This window comes from Glandiceps talaboti, chromosome 7, assembly GCF_964340395.1.
Source record: "Glandiceps talaboti chromosome 7, keGlaTala1.1, whole genome shotgun sequence".
NCBI lineage: Eukaryota > Metazoa > Hemichordata > Enteropneusta > Spengelidae > Glandiceps > Glandiceps talaboti.
The window spans coordinates 24799703-24822182 of NC_135555.1; the positions used below are offsets into that span (position 1 = coordinate 24799703).

Consider the following 22480-nt stretch of genomic DNA (forward strand, 5'->3'; position numbering starts at 1 on the left):
TACTATAAACTGATAAGACATAGTAATGACATAAATGTGTTTGTCAACACCTGCATGCAGAGATTGAATATATTAAAGTAAATATATGCATACATGGCCCAACCCACTAATCTCAATGGAATGTCTGGTCTGAAATGACATTAGCTAGACTGTTCGGGCAAGCCCTCACTGCGAACTTCGTTCGCTTATATTATCGAAAGAAAGCCCGAACGTCTAGCAGCAAGACTACAGAGATATATGCTCATCAATTTGTGTTTTGAATGAGTCCATGTAAATACCTGCAAATTATAACAATGAAAAAATGCACAATGTCATGTTTAAAGTAGAATTACTTACTATTGTAGAAGCTATATATTATTCAAAAATACATGGGACTAGTATTTCCAGAAAGGCGACTCCTTTGTGTGTGCACCCTGGTGTTTACAACTTTACTGCTGATATTATCTCAAAGTTTTAGTGTAACTGTGACAATGACTATCTCTGTTGTAGCAAATGTTGAGATAAAGTTGGAAACCAATACTACTAATCTATCAACATCTATGTAAACATTATCATTCTTTATTTTGTCAAATCAGCTGTAATAGACATGAGATGTGAGACGTGGTTAGAAAACGCTTTGCTGATATCACTGACGGCCATTGCAAAGCCGTTCATGGGTGAAGCGATGATCAAATAGACCACCATTGTTGGCAGACAGTTTATACTGAAAACTTCACTTAGAGAAATTCATACCACCTTGTCACCATTTCATTGTCACTAAAACTGAAACTAGTTCTTTTTGAGCTTCGTTACTAGATGATCAATCACATTATGTGAATTGATACCACTATATGCTCTGAAGTGTACATGGTTCACAGGTAATGTTACATGTAAGGCATCATTCAACAGTTCAGTTGTGCTAAAAAATCCATTTCATTCATTCATTAGTGACAATAACAAAGTCACACAGTGGCGATATAGATGAGAAATATGTATTTATTTGGGATTTTTAATTAATAAAACAACTTTACTAAAATATATTTTCTAACTGCAATGTGTAACAACATATACAAAGACAATATTTGTAACTTTGTAAACAAAGCTCATCATAACCGTGTTGTAGAAAGTGATTTGTAAATAAACAGACTGAGTGTAAACACAAGACATCACTAGTCATGGTAGGTGTGCATATTTATCTAGTCTATCCAAATATATTGAAACTTCACCATATATAAATAGTTTGATTAGTTTTGTTTACAAGTGATAATTGAACGGAATAAACCCTTACAATTCACAAGGTAAGATAAATGTAATTATGATGACATAATTTATTACTATATTTATAGTACTTCATGGTGACTAGTAGACTGTCGACAGTCGTTCATGCCTTGTTTGCTAAGTTTTATATAAATAAAAGTCATCGCCTCGCTCCAATCCAAAGCAGTACTATCTGAGTACTCATATCTTAACTGAGTATTCATATCTTAACTGAGTATTCATATCTTAACTGAGTATTCATATCTTCAGGGGTACAAGTGACAGATGTAATGCTCATTATTGCATTGTAAGTATATTTATTTTGATTTACAAACTTAAGGTTCTAACACACAAGCGGTTCAAAGTATTTAGCATTGAGCTTTCCATCTGTCTTAGTTGATGATCCTTATCAGAATGACAAATTCTCCCTTTATAGTTAGAACTGACCAAGATAGATAAAAAACTCAATGCTAAGAAACTCTGAACTGTTTGTGTGTTATAACCTTAAACTTTGTAAATCATTTGATCTACCAAGCTGATGACCATATTTTGTCATATGTTTATTATGTTGTCAATAATTTTAATATTTTGTTCCAAACCATGTATTAATGGCAGTCAGTGAGATATCCAGAACTGCACTCACAATGGCATACTGTTGTCTCTCTTCATCCTGAAACAATATGAAAAACAACAACAATGTAAATGTGTGAATGAGACACTGATTGGTCTTTTCTCTTATCAACTGTAAGTGAACCCTACCCAAATCATTAGGTGATTTACACTGGAACCTTCAACTAGGACCCGGCCATGGCCAGGACTGAGCAAAGGCTTAAAAAATAAGTGTGAACACTTTGGTTTGAGTCAGGCTCAGACAAGATTTTGTCCAAGAACGAAGATGGATTTAGAGTTGGGTTACAATTTGTCTCAGACCATGGTAACCAATGTAAACAAGTTTTGTCTGCTCGCACTTGATCCCAGATGACACCCTCAGTGGTGACCCATAGTATAATATGTGACCTATTCCCTATTCAATGCAGTTCAGATCAACAAAAAGTGTAGCATTTCATTTAACATATATGGACATGATTGATTGGGTGACGAGGTTCTGGGTTGTTGAGAACATACTTGGCGAAATCTCAAAAGACAAAATGATGGTGTTGCAAAGCTATCATCAGTCTGACTTGAGCAGAGCTTGATAGAATGAATCTCTCAACAGTGAGAGTACATAGGGTGAAGATCGCGATCCATTGATTGCTAACTTGCGATTTAGCAAAGTCGATACTATCACAGTTGCTCCTAATTTTTTGCAAGACCTTGTATACAATTTTATCACCATGATAAAATCCAGTAAAAGTGAGCTTTATAAAGTGTGTGACCTACACTACATGATACATGACAGAATGCGCATGTAAGTGAACACAAATAGTTTGCAAATTTTGACACTGACAGAGTTTGAAACATCAAAGTGACCACATGAGACACTTAAAGTACATACACAATACAATCAATCGTACAGTTTACATGAATTTATTTATAGTGAACACAGGACACATAGAAAACAGCACCTGATAGACAATGTAAACAAGAAACCACACACACGGTAAGAGTTGTCCCTTTCACAGATCCAATCAAAGCGAAAATGATGCCAAAATATGCACTTGAATCTCTCGTAAGAAGCTAAGTAATTTTTTACTCTTCTCGACTGCAACTGATAGGGTATCATTCTGATATATTTTTTAATTCTCTAAATGAAAAATATGTGTTTCCATGATGATACAGTTATCAACTGGTCTAGTAGTGAGATGGGCTTGGGCAAACTTGACAACATGTCCTAAGGTGAAGTACTGGTTCCCTTTTTTTTGCAAAAATGTTTAAGGTTACTACTGTTTAGTAAGATTCTGAATAATGTAGTGAACACCTCACTAATTGGAGATTGTATCTATGGACCTCAAGAGTTGTAAGTTAACAAAGGTTCACTTGCAAAATGAATTTATTGAAATGTCTGGTAGACAATATACCACAGTAAGTGATACAGGGTGTGAATTAAACCCATTCTATGATGAGATGTCCCCATTGTCCTTGAATCAGTCAGCTGTTATTGCCCTGTGTTTGGCTAGCCCATAGTAGCAATGTGAATCAGTCAGCTGTTATTACCCTGTGTTTGGCTAGTCCATAGTAGCAATGTGAATCAGTCAGCTGTTATTGCCCTGTGTTTGGCTAGCCCATAGTAGCAATGTGAATCAGTCAGCTGTTATTGCCCTGTGTTTGGCTAGCCCATAGTAGCAATGTGAATCAGTCAGCTGTTATTACCCTGTGTTTGGCTAGCCCATAGTAGCAATGTGAATCAGTCAGCTGTTATTACCCTGTGTTTGGCTAGCCCATAGTAGCAATGTGAATCAGTCAGCTGTTATTGCCCTGTGTTTGGCTAGCCCATAGTAGCAATGTGAATCAGTCAGCTGTTATTACCCTGTGTTTGGCTAGTCCATAGTAGCAATGTGAATCAGTCAGCTGTTATTGCCCTGTGTTTGGCTAGCCCATAGTAGCAATGTGAATCAGTCAGCTGTTATTGCCCTGTGTTTGGCTAGCCCATAGTAGCAATGTGAATCAGTCAGCTGTTATTACCCTGTGTTTGGCTAGTCCATAGTAGCAATGTGAATCAGTCAGCTGTTATTGCCCTGTGTTTGGCTAGCCCATAGTAGCATAGTAGTGGACTAGGACCAATATTTAATTCAGGATTTATATGTTTACTACGTCAAGGCCAGGACCCAGATTTTGCTAAATGTGAACATAGCTATTGTCAATGAAATAACTTACCCATATCAACTGTATATGAACTCTACCAATATCATTATCGTAATCAATGAAATAACTTTCCCCTTCATAGTGGAAATTAACTGAAAAGAAAACAAGTCATAATGTTTTGGATAGAGTAGAACAGTAACAGAGTATTATCAAGCTGAGTGTGGACAATATTAGTGAATCATATGCTGAGTGTGGACAATATTTGTGAATCATATGCTGAGTGTGGACAATATTAGTGAATCGTATGCTGAGTGTGGACAATATTAGTGAATCGTATGCTGAGTGTGGACAATATTAGTGAATCATATGCTGAGTGTGGACAATATTAGTGAATCGTATGCTGAGTGTGGACAATATTAGTGAATCGTATGCTGAGTGTGGACAATATTAGTGAATCATATGCTGAGTGTGGACAATGTTAGTGAATTATATGCTGAGTGTGGACAATATTAGTCAATCATATGCTGAGTGTGGACAATATTAGTGAATCATATGCTGAGTGTGGACAATATTAGTGAATCATATGCTGAGTGTGGACAATATTAGTGAATCGTATGCTGAGTGTGGACAATATTAGTGAATCATATGCTGAGTGTGGACAATGTTAGTGAATTATATGCTGAGTGTGGACAATATTAGTCAATCATATGCTGAGTGTGGACAATATTAGTGAATCATATGCTGAGTGTGGACAATATTAGTGAATCATATGCTGAGTGTGGACAATATTAGTGAATCGTATGCTGAGTGTGGACAATATTAGTGAATCATATGCTGAGTGTGGACAATGTTAGTGAATTATATGCTGAGTGTGGACAATATTAGTCAATCATATGCTGAGTGTGGACAATATTAGTGAATCATATGCTGAGTGTGGACAATATTAGTGAATCATATGCTGAGTGTGGACAATATTAGTGAATCATATGCTGAGTGTGGACAATGTTAGTGAATTATATGCTGAGTGTGGACAATATTAGTGAATCATATGATTATGATGAAAGATATGCCAATGTTGAACATTTAGACTTGATTAAAACTAATCATCTATAACTTCTTTACCAAGACTTTTGGCTTAGACATTATAAAAATCTTGGTGAAAAGTTAATGATTGTGCAGGCACTAAATTGTGATTGCCATCACTCACACCTAGTATTAAACATTGACAAATACATATAACTTATTTGTCCTCACTCACACCTAGTATTAAACATTGACAAATACATATAACTTATTTGTTTTCATGTGATCTATTGTATCTTACCATTAGCTTCAGTTGAAGGCTTTAATTTTACTGGAGAGCTGAAATGAAATAAAATCATATTCATCATCTACTGAATTCTGTCTGTCTATCTGCCTGCCTCACTATCCTTCTCCTTCTGTCTCTCTGTCTGTATGTCTGTCTGTCTGTCTGTCTGTCTGTCTGTCTGTCTGTCTGTCTGTCTGTCTGCCTGTCTGTCTGTCTGTCTGTCTGTCTGTCTGTCTGTCTGCCTGCCTGCCTGCCTGTCTGTCTGTCTGTCTGTCTGTCTGTCTGTCTGTCTGTCTGCCTGTGGTCTGTCTGTCTGCCTGTGGTCTGTCTGTCTGTCTGTCTGTCTGTCTGTCTGTCTGTCTGTCTGTCTGTCTCTCTCTCTCTCTCTCTCTCTCTCTCTCTCTCTCTCTCTCTCTCTCTCTCTCTCTCTCTCTCTCTCTCTCTCTCTCTCTCTCTCTCTCTCTCTCTCTCTCTCTATTTCATCAACACCCATAAAGCTGCAAATTTATGTTATCTTTGTTCATAGTTTACAATGACAGCTCTATGTATCAATTGTGAATGACTTGGTAATGTCTTACCTTAAACACCACATAGGTGTGTTCTGATCATCCAAAACAGTCACATCTAAGATGCACATATCCTAAAAATCAAATAAACAATTCTAATTAACTAGTTTTAGCTCTACAACTTAATACTGACAATATGGATGACAAATAGGACAAGTTTATTTTTAATTTTTTTCTTTTCTTAATAAAAACAACTTTATTAGGCTTTCCTACTTGACAAGGATAATGTGATAAATTGCAAACACCTAAAAATGTGTAAGAAATGTCAGTGACGTGATTTGACAGTACAATATAGTTATTTTGGAACAGTAAATTAGAAAGAAATGTAACATTTGGATCTGTATCCTACGGACATTGATCACACAATGATTTAATTATTCAGTGTTAATGTTTCTCTCTGAACTGGCGGAATAATATGGAAGTGACTTGTAAACAGCCTGAGTAAACACAAACAGTTGTTTCCATTGTCAATTTCAACATATACATGTACTCTAGTTCTTGTCATTCATCTCTTGGGTTTTCCTTTGTTGAAATTTTCAAAGTCTGTAGTTGTAACAAAACAAGTAACAATATGAAATTAGCAAAGAAACAATATATGTGAGATTAATACCAAAGAACATTGTGTACAAACCTGTACAATACCCTTGAAAACATCAGTCTTCCATGGTAGGTTGATTTTCTTGTTGGTGTATGAGTGATCATACGTCACATCAGATCTGATTGGTACAAGTCTAGCATGTCTACCAACTATAGATAAACAACAGACAATAAACTATACAAGTGTAGAATAGACAACAAACTATATACATATACATCAGTGGTCAGTCACATAAAAGGACCATGGATCCTACTCATTACAATTGTGCAGCAAGCATGTAATGAATTGATTGATCTATCAATTTTTTTATTTGGTTGAATGATTGATTGATTGAATGATTGATTGATTGATTGATTGATTGATTGATTGATCGTTTGATTGATTGATTGAATAATTAATTTTGTGGTTAAATAAAACCTACTTTGACTGTCATATTGATCAATTGACTCATTGATGTTTGTTGTGATACAAAACTTTTTTTCTTCTTTCCCTGGCTACTTTTCTTTCTTTCAGCTGTATAGAATTCTCTCTTTATTGACTAAAAAAGGACATCTTGTCCATTCTTCTCTTATCTATTAAAACACCCCTAATCTCATAATTAGGAGGGTTCAGTTACCACCCCAATTTACTTTATCTCTTATCTACTGGGTTATTATCACACTGGACAAACACTCAGTCATGTGTAAACTATTATATAATATACTAGTTTGTGTATCAATGGGTGTCAAAAATGCAAAGCAAAAATGTTCATGTAACTGATCTCTTGGCAGTTATAAGATTATGGGTGTTTTAATTTAGAAAACAGCGTCGCTGGCGTAAAGCACAACTATATTCAACTGTTGCTATGGGCATGGCCTTGTTGCTAGCATATTTGCATACATTTTTTGAATCTTTATTAACTTGCCTACCCTTTCCATTTTTCATCTTTGCAATATAAACCGTCATTTAGCTATTGCTATGGGTGTGGTCTTGTTGCTAGGCATATTTGCATACATTTTTTAAATCTGTATTCATTTACCTACCCATCCCTGTTATCTTTGTAATATGCATCATCATTTCACTGTTGCTAATGGTGCGGTCAAGGTTGCTAGGGCCAAATGTGTCATAATGTTTTCAACAATAACTGCAGAATAACACCTCCAGAAACGTCCCCAACTTAAATTTCAAACCCATTCACCATGCAGTTTCAAGATATAAGTTTTTGACCAAAATTGACATTTTTAGACCTAATTTGAATATTGATAATGAGATTATCACATTGTGAATACAGCTTTATTTACACATGCCAAGATGCATCCTCATTATATTTCAGCCCAATCTGCTTGGTAGTTTTGGAATTATAGATTTTTGACCAAAAGGACACATTTTTAGCTCTAATTTGCATATCATTAATTGGATCATCATGTCATGAAAAATTCTTAATAGAAACACCCTGAAGAACATTCCAACCAAATTTCAGCCCAATCTGCTCAGTAATTTTGAAGTAAAGATTTTTTGACCAAAAAGACATATTTTCATACCTAATTTGCATATCACTGGTGGATCAACATGTCATGAACAATTCTTAATCTAAATACCTTTAAGAACATTCAAACCAAATTTCAGACCAATCTGCACAGTAGTTTTTGAATCTAAGTTTTTTGACCAAAATCACATATTCTGACCCAAATCAAACATCAATTGTAAGATCATTTTCATTTGAACAATTTCCCAACTAGACACCCAAGAAAAAATATTACCCACCAAATATCATGGCAATTGGTCCGGCAGTTTTTGACTTTAAAGTTGTTTACACACAAACACACACACACACACACACACACACACACACACACACACACACACTTTGCCATGCCTATAGCACTACTGAACCTTACCAGTTCAGTTGTGTTAATAAAAGAAGAATGGACTGGATGTCTTTACTATAGTATTTTATGTCAATAAAGAGTGAATTACAGAGACAAAACTTGATAGCGAAGACAAAACTTTATTATTACCATAAAAACCAATTGATCACGCCCAAAATAAATTTTATTATACAAAAATTAATCATTCAACCAAATAATAATCAATCAATCAATTGACTGATCAATCAATTGATCAATTCCATGCTTGTTGCACCCTGTGCCTAGAGAGTAGAATCTAATCTAAATCTTAATTCTAAACTCCCTAGGTTGTTTGATATACATGTATTTTATGGTCAGTTGTTAGTCTACTGTTGTTAATTCTCATCAAAACATTATCTAATATATAATATTTGTCAGTAACTTACCCAGGTTCTGTTTGTCACAATGAAGTTGTTTGAATTGTTGTCCCCAGTATACTGCCCTCTGGTGGCGTAATTCAATAGTGCAACTGTAACCATGTAAGCCTGTGATAGTTGAATAATATTACCGGTAGATAGCTGAGTTTTGTAGTTAGTTGTACATGGCACTTATTATGCTAAATCTTAACTTAACATTCAATGTATGTATCAAGGAAAGTTCATGAGAAGACCCTTTTCAAAGTGGAACAAAGGCAAGGCTGGTTTTCCTCATACTTAGGGGACCCAGAAAAAAAATCATTTTTACCATAATTGGGTTTTACCAGTACTATACTACAAAAAAGTTACATGTTGCTTTCTTAAATAAATAAAGTTATAAATTTGAAAATCTGGCCTAGAAGACTGATGCTTTACACTTGGTTGAGGCATTCTGGGAAACAATATCCCCACCCACTCTGATCTCAGACCAATCCATTCTGTATTTTAATTTGCATATCAACAATGGAGTCATCATGTTGAACATTCTCAGTCAAGACACCTCTAGAGACACAGTCCCATCAAATTTCAGATTGGTTTGCCTAGTAAGTTTGAAGTACAAGTTATTGACTAACAGTCACATTTTTGTAGATTAATTTGCATATTAACCATGTGATCACCAGCACTTATTGACCATCACTCCTAGAGGTATCCTATCTAAGTTGCTGGAAAGGTTATTCAACAGTGGTCTGTGTATTATGTGAAACTATGGCTGCATTCAAAGAAGAAAGTGTGCATGGATATAGAATGATGTAGATGTGAGGGTGACAAGAATTCTTACCATACTGAGTGTCTACATCATCCAATGGAGGTTTCTGTACCTTAGGAATGTAAATACTGGTGACAGGAAAAAAACAAATCAAACATTGCAATGCAATATTACAGACTAAACACTCAGTAAATTTCAAGATTTTTCAGAAATATTTCTTGAATCACTGTATAGAAGATTGAACTTGTTAAACTCTTGTATGTATGTACCTACACATGTATGTATCATGATGGACTATGTGTGCATTTTATTACCAATGATCATAGTGTATCAGATATATCTATTTCAGGAATTTGTAAGGTTTCTGGCAATGAGAATCAATTGAGGTTGAAGGAGGAGGAAATCATTTTCTGTCTCGAAACACTAGAACCCCTTGGTATTAATAGATTATTTACATCATTTCCTGTCTATATTTCTGGCGTGTAGGGCTCTTTTGGTGCATGTGAATTTTAGAACTTTTTACACATATAACTGCCAATCTCGTGTGGTTGTCGTTCTATTCCAAAACATTCAGATATAGTCAGGTATTAACCAACTATGTCAGCCTTAAATACCTTGAAAAAGACTTTTTATTTGAAACGCCAGATTTATTTGGACTGTCTCACTTGTTTCCTTTTGCATTTCTTTACACATGTATGTACAGTCACACATACATACATACATATGCACATGCATACATGTACACACACATACATACACACACATACAGTGATACACATACACATGCACATACAGTGACATACACATATAGTGATACACGTACACACACAAGCTTATACAGTGATACATACACACACACACACACACATACACACACACACACACACACACACACACATACATACACATATACACATATACAAGTGATACACACTTACTTATTTGAGGTGCCCATAGTACTTCTTTGTATAAGGTGATGATTATGTAAACAAAGGGATACAAATGCTAATTCACTTCCTTCCTAATAAAACAATTATGGTGAAGACAAAAGAAGATCTTATCAGGTACATGTAGGTACATAGATAGATATGGGTAGATATCAATTGAGATTTTTATTCTCACTATAATATAAATTGTACCAACAATAGTATATTTACAAATTGTACCAACAATGGTATATTACAAATTGTACCAACAATGGTAACAATGGTATATTTAAGCAATAAACCACCCCCTGGCTATGGTATACCAAGAGGTTTTGGCCAGTGAACAAAATATGCACAAGCGATTGATCGGCTCATTAAAAGTACAGTTATGAATAAACCGCCTGTTTGACTCAAGGCATAAACTTGAAGTTGTTACAGCATGCTTTGTGCACGGCTGGCTTGGTGACTTAGCGGAGTGAGAAGATAGACATGGCGGCAGATTGATTACAATGTACAATGTATTTACTGGAAATTAGATCAGTTGATTTTCAGGTTTGGGGATTTCCCACTTGGATTGATGACGGATACTCTAGGACAGGATCCCAGACCAATTTCTATTTAGATTAATGGTAAGAAGGTCAGTGTAAAGTTTTAAACTTGCTTCATTTTTATGACAGGAGACATACAGTACAAGCGGGAACTTGGTCACCCAGCTCTTGCATCGTAGACAAACACAGATGGATGTGGAAGGGCTTAATGTCCATCAACAATTATGTCTGGTCGCAATTTTAGCAACACACTGTTATCACTGATCAGCTTTTTAAACGAGGTATTGTCTTCATCACTGTTTTCCCTGTGAGTCATATGTAAATTGCCATCTCACTTTGATTGTTGAACTCGTCCTTCTTCAACTATAATTGAAGGCAAGGAGTATAGACTTACATACAGTCATTCTACATGTACCGTATGTCAAGGCTGCATTCGACATTCATGCTCATTCATTTCTTGCATGAAAACACAAGGGAAAATAAATTCATGCAACTTTTCATCGATCTTTGGGCACAGTGCACGTAACTTGGAAGTGTTTGTCACATTCAACACAATTTTATATTTAAACAAAATGTTGCAAAATCACACAGCTTCAAAAGAAAATGTCTCATATTATTGCATGTAAAACAATTATATGCTTACAATGACAATGTAAAATTTGTAGTCGTCAGGGGTCTGCTGTCAGAATAAAACTGTCAAATTCTCACACCAAAGGTTACCTGTTTCCACTCACGCCATGAAGCTAGGTCTGATCACGGTCATGTAATGACCTTTTTTCATCTTCTTTTTTTTATATAATTGTTTATTCATATTTACGGAAAAAACCCAAAAAGACTGTGTCAAAGTTTCTTCGCTGAAAAAGGGCCGCCTTGAAAGGTAAAACCCCATTTCTATATTCTCAACACATTAGTGTTTGTTTCATATTTCTATTGCATGTTGACATTTTTTTTGTTTTTTTATTGTTTTTTTATAATGACCTTAGTAGGCCATGATATATACAAATACGTGATAACTTGACTGCTTTCAAAATTTCCTTCATAATTTCCCATAAACTATTGTCTCATTGAGAAATCCTCCTCTGATAATTTGCAGAGTTCACTATCACTGCAGACTACAACCACAGTAGAGGGACTGTGCTACAACCTTTGTAGCAGATGACAAACAGTGAACTCCAAGTAGTTTGTAAACATCAAAATTTGGACTCATGCCAAATGTTCATTATCGCTCATTTTTAGAGATGCTAGTTTGATGTCTAGACCAATCAAATCTCTTGATTTGCACCATCAATATACTGGTATAATATAATACAATATATTAACAGTGTAGTGATATGAGCCATACTAGGTATAGGTGTTCATTTGCTGAATGTTTATCCATTTGCATATCCAGCCCTGTAGTTATCTTTGCAATATACATGATCATTTGGCTTATGCTATGGGCGTGGTCATGTTGCTAGACATATTTGCATACATTTTTTGAATGTTCGTTCACTTGTCTATGAATCCACCCACCCACCAACCCCCAACCCCCCACACACACACCGACCCACCCCCCCCCCCCCCACACACACACACATACATACATACATATATACATACATACATACATACATACATACATACATACATACATACAGACAGACACTTTGCCATGCCTATAGCACTGCTGAACCTTATCAGTTCAGTTGTGCTAAAAATTGGGAAAAGTAATGGCAATTTTGAATATTTTGACTCATATTTTGAACAGTGATGTAGACACGTGGTACGCGTTGTCATGACGTAGAATGACCAGAGTGTATATTCCATATTTTTTGTTGAACCTGGCTCATGCATGGTATAATAAATGATATACTATATATGTAAAAAGTACATTGACATGATATGAAAAGTAGATTGACATACCTTCCATGTTGCTAACATTAGTCCATGAGTTAATACATAAATATTGACTGTATTATCTTGTCCATCTGGTGTATGCTGGGAACTCCATCTACTCCAATCAAAGTCTTGTTGTAATAACAAAGATCTCTGACAAGGACTACAACAAAAGGTAAAATTACTTGATTAAATTAAACAGTTAATTATTTCATTCTCTATATGGTTTTCTATTTTAAAAAGTTTGTGAAATTTTGTGTTTGGTCAAATTAGGCTACCGGTAGTCTCTTCATTCTTTATATGTACATTGTATTGTATGCAGTGTGTCCTCTAAGCCAAATTGATTGGTGCACAGCAGGTACTTTTCACCTATCAACATTTGGTGATTCCCTACCCCTCACCATGTTGTGACTCTCATACAAAAAACACAGTTTTCATCATTTTGACTCATGACAACAAATATATTTTGTCTTTTATTAGAGGATACACTGATTGTTTATATTATACACAATATATGACAGCATCAGGTACATGATGTCAATACAAGTCTACGTTATGTACATCAATTAACCAGTATATTGATGGTGCACATTGAGAGATGTGATTGGTCTAAACATCAAATGATATTATACCAGTATATTGATGGTACACATTGAGAAAAGTGATTGGTCTAAATATCAAATTATATTATACCAGTATATTGATGGTACACATTGAGAGATGTGATTGGTCTAAACATCAAAATAACATCAAAATATCTGTGTGCTATAATAGTGATATAGCACAGTTGGCATACCTCTAAATGACACTGAATGAGAACAGTATTTGACAGCTGAACCATGTCATCTGAATCCACCATAGCTCAGTCTTATCTCTACCATCAATTCCAGCTACACTTTGTTTTTTCCGTTTTTTTAAAGGCTCATGGAAATTTTAATATACAATGCACAGGTATAATATACATGTACTACTAATAAGCCACCTCCTGTGGATGGCATACCCCTTGGTTTTGAACATTTGATGACACATATGCATTCACTGATATTCATACGTATTAATTATCGACTGGTCAAAACCAAGGGGTATACCAGCCCAGGAGATGGTTGTTTGCCAAACTAGACCTTTCAAACATCCAGCCTGGACAGGCCTATTATTACAAGGTGTGAATTGGTCCCAACCGAGTGCATATGGATATCCGCGATCGAAGTATTTGCAAAGCGACGAGCTGACTTCAACCGTCATTGCTTCTGCAACATGTTGTGATAGAGGGACTGTGCCCTACACAATTTGTTTTAACATTTGAAGACATAAACCCACACTAATGTGTTGTTAATTGCTGTCTGATTATGGTCAACAATTTACTGGCATAGCACTGTCACTCACAATGACACACTACAGAACAAAATGGACATCAACTAAACATAGCACAAGACATTGCTATACGAAGCACGGTCAGTCTTAGTAAACAGCCCTTCTCTTCTGTGAGTGATAGTTTATCACTTAAAAGTTAAATGGAGTCACAATAAAAAACACCTTTAAGTTTATAATAGCTAGCAAATAACTACTATAACTTTTCTTACCTGTTTTTTAAAGCATTTCCATCATCTCCATAAAATACCGGTGCTAGACCATAAAATGTCAATCTTTTTAAACTTGTGAGAGGTGGTATATTTAAACTGTACCACCTTATAGTAGCTGACATAGGAAAGAAGAACACATCGCTATGTGCAATTATGTACTCTTGTCCATTACGGTCTGTTAACACTAACTGCCAAACAACACCAAGTTTCCTGTAAGAGAATATGATAAAAGATGATGACAAGTACAAGTACTGGGTATGTGATAGAGACAAGACTTACTGTACAGTTTGCTGGGTATGTGATAGAGACAAGACTTACTGTACAGTTTGCTGGGTATGTGATAGAGACAAGACTTACTGTGCAATTTGCTGGGTATGTGATAGAGACAAGACTTAATGTGCAGTTTGCTGGGTATGTGATGAAGACAAGACTTACTGTGCAGTTTGCTGGGTATGTGATGAAGACAAGACTTACTGTACAGTTTGCTGGGTATGTGATGGAGACAAGACTTAATGTGCAGTTTGCTGGGTATGTGATAGAGACAAGACTTACTGTGCAATTTGCTGGGTATGTGATGGAGACAAGACTTACTGTGCAGTTTGCTGGGTATGTGATAGAGACAAGACTTAATGTGCAGTTTGCTGGGTATGTGATAGAGACAAGACTAACTGTGCAGTTTGCTGGGTATGTGATAGAGACAAGACTTAATGTACAGTTTGCTGGGTATGTGATAGAGACAAGACTTACTGTGCAGTTTGCTGGGTATGTGATAGAGACAAGACTTACTGTGCAGTTTGCTGGGTATGTGATAGAGACAAGACTTAATGTGCAGTTTGCTGGGTATGTGATGGAGACAAGACTTAATGTGCAGTTTGCTGGGTATTTGATAGAGACAAGACTTACTGTGTAGTTTGCTGGGTATGTGATGAAGACAAGACTTACTGTGCAGTTTGCTGGGTATGTGATAGAGACAAGACTTACTGTGCAGTTTGCTGGGTATGTGATAGAGACAAGACTTACTGTACAGTTTGATGGGTATGTGATAGAGACAAGACTTACTGTACAGTTTGCTGGGTATGTGATAGAGACAAGATTTTAATACTGTGCAGTTTGCTGGGTATTTGATAGAGACAAGACTTACTGTAGAGTTTGCTGGGTATGTGATGGAAGCCCTGTATATGGATGAATCTTCTTCAGTAATGTCTGCACTCTTCCATTTCGAACATTCACACATCTAACAAAAGAAAAAAAGTATGAGTTTGCAAGTTATGGAGGAGAAAGACAAACAGAATTATGTACAGTGCACTACACTGATTTACTGGTAGTCATTCTAATATTATACTTTGCATGCATTGTACAGACTGGTAATGCTCTGATAACCATTAATAGTGAGGTGATATAACAGTATCATACACCCTGCCCAGTAATATCATACACCTTGCATGGTGGGTAAACATATTTGTATGAAGTAAAGAGAGTATGGTGCAACAAATCCAACCAATCAGAATAATTGTTGGGTCCGCACTCAAAAATAAGTGCCCCCCCCCCCACCCACCCCATACAATCAGGATTTCAACTTATCATTATTATACTACAATAGATAAATGTCTAATTATTGGTATTCTTAACAATTTTCAGTGAATATATTGTTGATTGTCTGTTAATAATGTAAAATAATCCTCCATTTACAGGTAGTCTAACTTTAATAGTTCCATATATGATGTGTAATAACACTAAATCATTATTACCTCTTGATACATTCTGCTTTCCATTCTTTCAAATTGCCATCTCCACTGACATCAACACAAACTTTGCCTCTTACCTCTTGATACATTCTGCTTTCCATTCTTTCAAATTGCCATCTCCACTGACATCAACACAAACTTTGCCTCTTACCTCTTGATACATTCTGCTTTCCATTCTTTCAAATTGCCATCTCCACTGACATCAACACAAACTTTGCCTCTTACCTCTTGATACATTCTGCTTTCCATTCTTTCAAATTGCCATCTCCACTGACATCGACACAAACTTTGCCTTTTTTCTTCTTCTGTACATTCACAACATAGATTTGGTAAAGTTTTTTCCAAAGGAAACTATAACAATTTAAATTCATAAAACAAAATAGAAGGGAAATGAAAGAGTTTTGGTATTTTTCACAAAGAACAAACTACTATTTGTATTTAGTATGCAGTGTTTTTGTTAAGATGGTAAGCAAGTAAAATCTACCTGAGTACCCCTGTCTTTTTAACAGGGTTCCCTACCAGTACTTTTGTTAAAGGTGGTAAGTAGGTAAAATCTACCAGAGTACCCCTGTCATTTTATCAGGGTTCCCCACCAGAGTTTCTGTTAAGGTGGTAAGCAAGTCAAATCTACCCGAGTTCCCCAGTCATTTTACCAGGGTTCCTCACCAAAATTACAGTATAATGTATTGAAATCCACACCTGTTTTACCATATTCCCCCTTTCTGTTACCTGGGTTCCCAAACCTTAAAAATACTGGATCCAGGTATGTTTTCTACAATACTTGGGTAAACACAGTTCATTAGCAAAGTTTTACAAAATATTACTACTTAATATAACTACTTCATTTTGTCATACAAACTGTTATTTTACAATTATATACTGATTGGGGGGCATCAATATCAAAACAGTGTATTATGCAAGTAAAGCAACATTTTAACTTCTAAAATGAAATTAAAAATGCCTTCATATATGCAAGCTATGTGTAGGAGTAAATGTGGAGCCATTTGAAGGGTTCAACTAATTGAAAAGCAAGTGTATACTTTGATGTTTCTCATTATTATCATTAAAAGTAGCCACATGTATGAGAATTTGATATTTATGAGTAAATTGTCACTGCTTTGACCAGCAAGTACACTTGAAAGGAAATGTGAACAGAGTTGTCACTTACTTATCATTAGATAGTTTTAACCACTTCTTACATACACCAGCACATAATAACAAATCATTTGGACCAAGATAACTAAATACCTTGAGAATCAACTCACTTGGAAGGCTGTAAAAATGATAGGAAAAAATAGAACAAGTTAAATAAATGAGTTCAATCATATCTCCATTAGAGTTACTTTCACTATTAACTTATAATTATGGATCAATTGTTTTTGCATATAAGATGGTACTGTTCAAGTTGGGTGTATTTCATTGCTCATTTACAGACAATCTCAATCCTCCTCAGTTTTGGCTGAACAAATAGATATCTTTCAATCTTTGGACTTGTGTGTAGTCAGGTCCCAGTTGGCTGTTGTGGTAAAGTCTGTTATTATCACATTGGCTGGAATGCCATGATCCTACCAGAATAATTGAGGGATATTGATAACTTTCTCTACTGAAGGGACTGAATAATGTTCTTTCAAAGTGTCTGTGTATGGTCAGAGTGATATTCTAATCTATATCTAATCTAATCTAATCTAATCTATTATTTTTATAACCGCAGTCCATAAAATATCTCATAAAATTTTTTACAAAGCACAAAATCACGAGTACATACAAAAACAGAATCCAACTAAAGTCTTGTTGTAGAGATAGGTCTTAAAACTGGATTTAAATAACTGAAATGAAGTGACAGTCTGCAGACATGATGGCAGAGTATTCCACAAGCATGGGGCACAACTTGAGAATGCTCTACCACCATAATGAACAGTATTACTGAGTGGTTGATGTAGATAAATTTCGCTCCTGGAGATCCTGCGTAGAGCACAGCTGGTGCTACGCTGAGTTAGCAACTGATCAATATAGCTAGGTGCAAAACCATGAAGGACTTTGAATGTTAAGCAGAGAATTTTGAATTCTGTTCACTGTCGTACACGTAGCCAGTGCAGCTCCTGTGTCACTCATGCTTTGCACTTGCTAGGCAACCCTTCAGGTCGCCCTCTAATAGTGAACATAGCAACAGTGCCAGCTCCTGTGGATATACTGACTTACTTGTAGTATCACACACCCTGCATATTATTAAATCACCTGTGGGTAAATGTATTTTGTGAAGCTGATGTACACATAATTATATATCCAATCAAATTGAGTTTTGGTCTGCACCCTACAACAGTGCCCCCCCCCCCCCTGCGATTATGATTTCAACCTGTTACTGTACTACATATGGATAAAACTAACATCTACATGTACAAGTATAGTAATGCTATCTTAGCAATTATAGTACTGTTGGCTGTATAATCACAAAGATAGGACTTAATAGTTACAACTAAAGCAGAGATTGTACATTTGTACTTTAGTTACAACTAATGCTATTTCAACCAATACTAGGATTGAGTGGCACTTCTGAAAGAACTGATCAGACTGTTTTTGGTAAATTTGGGTTGAATTTAACTAGTCAACAAAGGTGTTACTTACAACTACTAGCTGCTACTATAATTAAGTAGTACAAAAATGAAACAAACTAACATATTAATTATATACACATAACAAATATTCCAATAAAACTTTACATACCTCTCTATTGTAGCCTTTCTCCTTGTCAAGCTAACACAGCTAGGCACTTTCCTTCCACTTTTAAGTGGTGATGGTTTATTGTGTTGTTTTGGTTGACTTGGTTTTTCACTAGTTGTCTTATGGTTACTTAATGAAGATTGTGACCTTTCACCTATCCTGGAACCAAAAAACAAAATACTAATCATAATAACGTCTAATTACTATTAATCTACATGTATCATGCATTATTGACACACACTTAAATAAATAACCTCATTTTTAAAAGTGACCATATCCTGTGCATTTGAAATCATAATAAATGTGACACCTAAGGGAATGCTAATGTGTTGTATGGAATGTCAACATAGGCTACTGTGATGGCAGCTAGCATGGTGTTTCATTTGCTTTACTACATATATTTTAAATTTAGTTTTTGTACATGTGCATGTAGCATCAGATATTGTTTTTTACAAATAAGCTAAAGTATATTTTGAATTAATTCTAGATTTACATTTTATAATTACATGTAGATGGTGAACAGGTAGAATTATGCCAAAATACAAAATATGTAGCACTCTTGTATTTCAATTAAATATGACAAACTTGCTGGTTGTTTATCAAAAATGGCTCACTCAGGCATGTGAAACAAACATCTCACATTTGCAATGTTATATACTACATGTATAGCCCAGTCACTTGTCAGTGGCTTTCAAATCTATCAAAAATGATCATATATATTTGGAAAACAATGACAAGTCTATAGGCTATGTAATTAATTAGGATACACACTGACCTAGCTGCAGTAATTGTAGCATTTGTTAGATTTTAAGTTGTTTTCTGTTTTTGATTTTTTTTTCAGTCTGTCATTTTATAGCCAGAAACAAAGTTTCTGGTTCAACAACATAACAAAAAGAGATTTAAAACATAACAAAAAGAGATTTAAAACATAACAAAAAGAGATTTAAAACATAACAAAAAGAGATTTAAAACATAACAAAAAGAGATTTAAAACATAACAAAAAGAGATTTAAAACATAACAAAAAGAGATTTAAAACATAACAAAAAGAGATTAAAAAAAAAAAAACGAAGGAAAATAAATTGAAATGTGACAGCGACTTAACTTTAGGGACCGGTCAGTTTCTTTGGCCTGGGGGGGGGGGGGGGGGCGGTGGATTGGTAGGGGGGGGTCACTCTGTTTTTGAAATTGGCAGTAGGGGGGTCATGCTGTTTTGAAAATTGTGGATAGGGGGGGTCATTGTGTTTTAAATTGTGATGGAAGAAAAAAATCCTTTCTATAATGGCATATAGCCTTGTCTGAAATGTGGTACATGTCAATATTTGTTCTTGTCCCTGTTTCTTACATGAATTCTTTAACATTACTTATTAGTTCAAACCTAACTCTACATATTCATATACATGTACCGGTATTACCTACCTACCACACTACTTACAGAACATGTCATGTAAATGCTTGGCTGTTTCACAATCAATGCTTCGCTTATATTGCAGTTTGGGGCAAAAGTGAACTTGAAGGTTTCGTAATGGTAATTTTCATAGATAGTTTATAAATGAAGTTAATCTAAATTGTTCTACTCGTCATGCTATTGACACTACAAATCACCACATCTCATCAGATTCCAGTTACTATTATACACTAGGTATGACCACCTAAAGTTCTCTAACATACCGGTGACTTTATTATACATGCAATATTAATGCCCCTATATACTAATGTTACGTGTCCATTTTATGTGATATGAGAAACTCATTTAAAAACGTTTTGCGTTAGCTTTTCGAAGCTTGGAAATAATACCTCAAAGGTTATGAATAACCTAAACATTGCCTTAGTATCTGAAGCAAAATACTCCAGATCTGCCAGGGGGAAAACCCCAAGGACTCCCTCACCCCCAGAGGTCACTCATACATTCAACCAACAATCAGATGCACCAACAACCTTTTTACTGTCATAATGGTATTAAACTTTTCTTAAATATTTTCACCCTATTCTAATTTGATATGATATTGTCTTTTCAAGATCTGAAACGTTTGCCAAGATAGTCTAAAATTGCCTTAAACTCCAAATCTCCCCTACCAATGATACTACCATTATAGATGTGCTGACCTTTACTACATGTATATAATGATGCCATTTAAACTTTTTAAGAACATATTTCAACCCTTAGTGTAAGTTATAAAGAATAGTGTCTAATACTTGCTGTCTTGTAAAGCATGGATTAAGTTATTGCTTGAAAGGGTCTGAATAGCCTAAATATTGGCTTTAAGAGTAAAAATCCTCCAGGGTTTCTAGAGGGAGACCCCCTCAGACCCCCCACATGAGGTGGACATATCCCAGTCTCAAGCTCTTCCCCTCTTACTGTCGAGATGCTATCTAAGTATATTTCAAAAGTATTTCAACCCTATGTAGTTGCTTTTAACATGTTGGTGTTGTCTTGTAAGGCTTGGAAATTATTGTCTGAAAGGGTCTGAATAGTCTCAAAATTGACTTTTCAGAGTTAAAAACCTCCAGGGCTTCTAGGGGGAGACCCCCTAGGACCCCCCCCCCCCCACATGAGGTGTACACATCCTACTCTCAAGATCTTCCCCCTACCTCTTACTGTCAAGATCCTATCAAACTATATTTCAAAAATATTTCAACCTTATGTAGTTGCATTTTACATGTTGGTGCTGTCTTGTAAAGCTTGGAAATTATTTTCTGAAAATGTCTGAATAGTCTCAAAATTGACTTTTCAGAGTTAAAAACCTCCTGGGCTTCTAGGGGGAGACCCCCTAGGACCCCCATAAGAGATGTACATATTCCCTTCTCAAGCTTTCCTACCTTTCACAGCCAAGATGCTATTAAACTCCTTTTCAAATATATTTACCCTGTGTAGTCAATAATTATAAATATGATAGTGCTAACCTGGGATCTTATAAAGTAAATGCAAGACAGTCAAGCAGTCCACACTGAGTCACGATAAAAAAATACCTGTCATGCGAATATTATATATGAGGGGGGGGGGGGGGGGGTCATCATGTTTTAGAATTAAGTGATAGGGGGGGTCAGCCTGTTTTTGGTTTTACAGATAGGGGGGGGTCAGTGACTTTTTGTCGGCCCAATTTAAGAATCCACCACCCCCCCCCCCCCCAGGCTGGAAAAACTAACCGGTCCCTTACATCATTGTTCAAATATATCCCGAAAAATTCATCTAATCTGTGTAATATGGTAATGATACTGTAAACTAGCCAAACATCTGGGTGAAACCATTCAAAACACCAATTTCAAAACAGTCTTGAATTGGATCAAAACGTTCAACTTTCTCACCAGTGGTGATCTACCGTCTAGAGTAATTACCAAAGCAGCTGTTGCCATAGAAACAGTAAACCACTCACCTCCCTGCACAAGCACTGAAGCTGTTGTTGCTGGGTAACGTTGTTTCCTTTTTGTTACTCTCTGACCTATTCTTCGATGGACTCTTGTGTGACTGTAAATACGAATGTAAATGTTCTTTATGTCTTGACGATGCCATTTGGAAGGATGTCACGTTCACGGTTGATTATATTATAAGTGTAACACTTTTAACGCGTATTTACATATACATGTATCACGTACCGTCGTACGGTATATCAAAACTGAGAATCTAGAGTT

At 35.6% G+C, this 22480-nt stretch overlaps 1 protein-coding gene across 1 annotated transcript; it reads right to left on the reverse strand.

Annotated features, from left to right (window-relative positions):
• Positions 1-985: 985 nt before the first annotated feature.
• On the reverse strand, positions 986-22361 carry LOC144438129 (F-box only protein 15-like). Its single transcript, XM_078127158.1, has 15 exons — positions 22225-22361; positions 18855-19010; positions 17302-17406; positions 16359-16484; positions 15530-15622; positions 14389-14598; positions 12836-12971; positions 10398-10480; positions 9532-9587; positions 8724-8822; positions 6485-6600; positions 5866-5927; positions 5303-5340; positions 4051-4130; positions 986-1906 (listed from the first exon to the last, which is right to left on the reverse strand). Exons 1-15 carry the CDS (start codon positions 22359-22361, stop codon positions 1817-1819), a joined length of 1587 nt encoding a protein of 528 aa, XP_077983284.1. The 3' UTR covers positions 986-1816.
• Between the last annotated feature and the right edge of the window lie 119 nt (positions 22362-22480).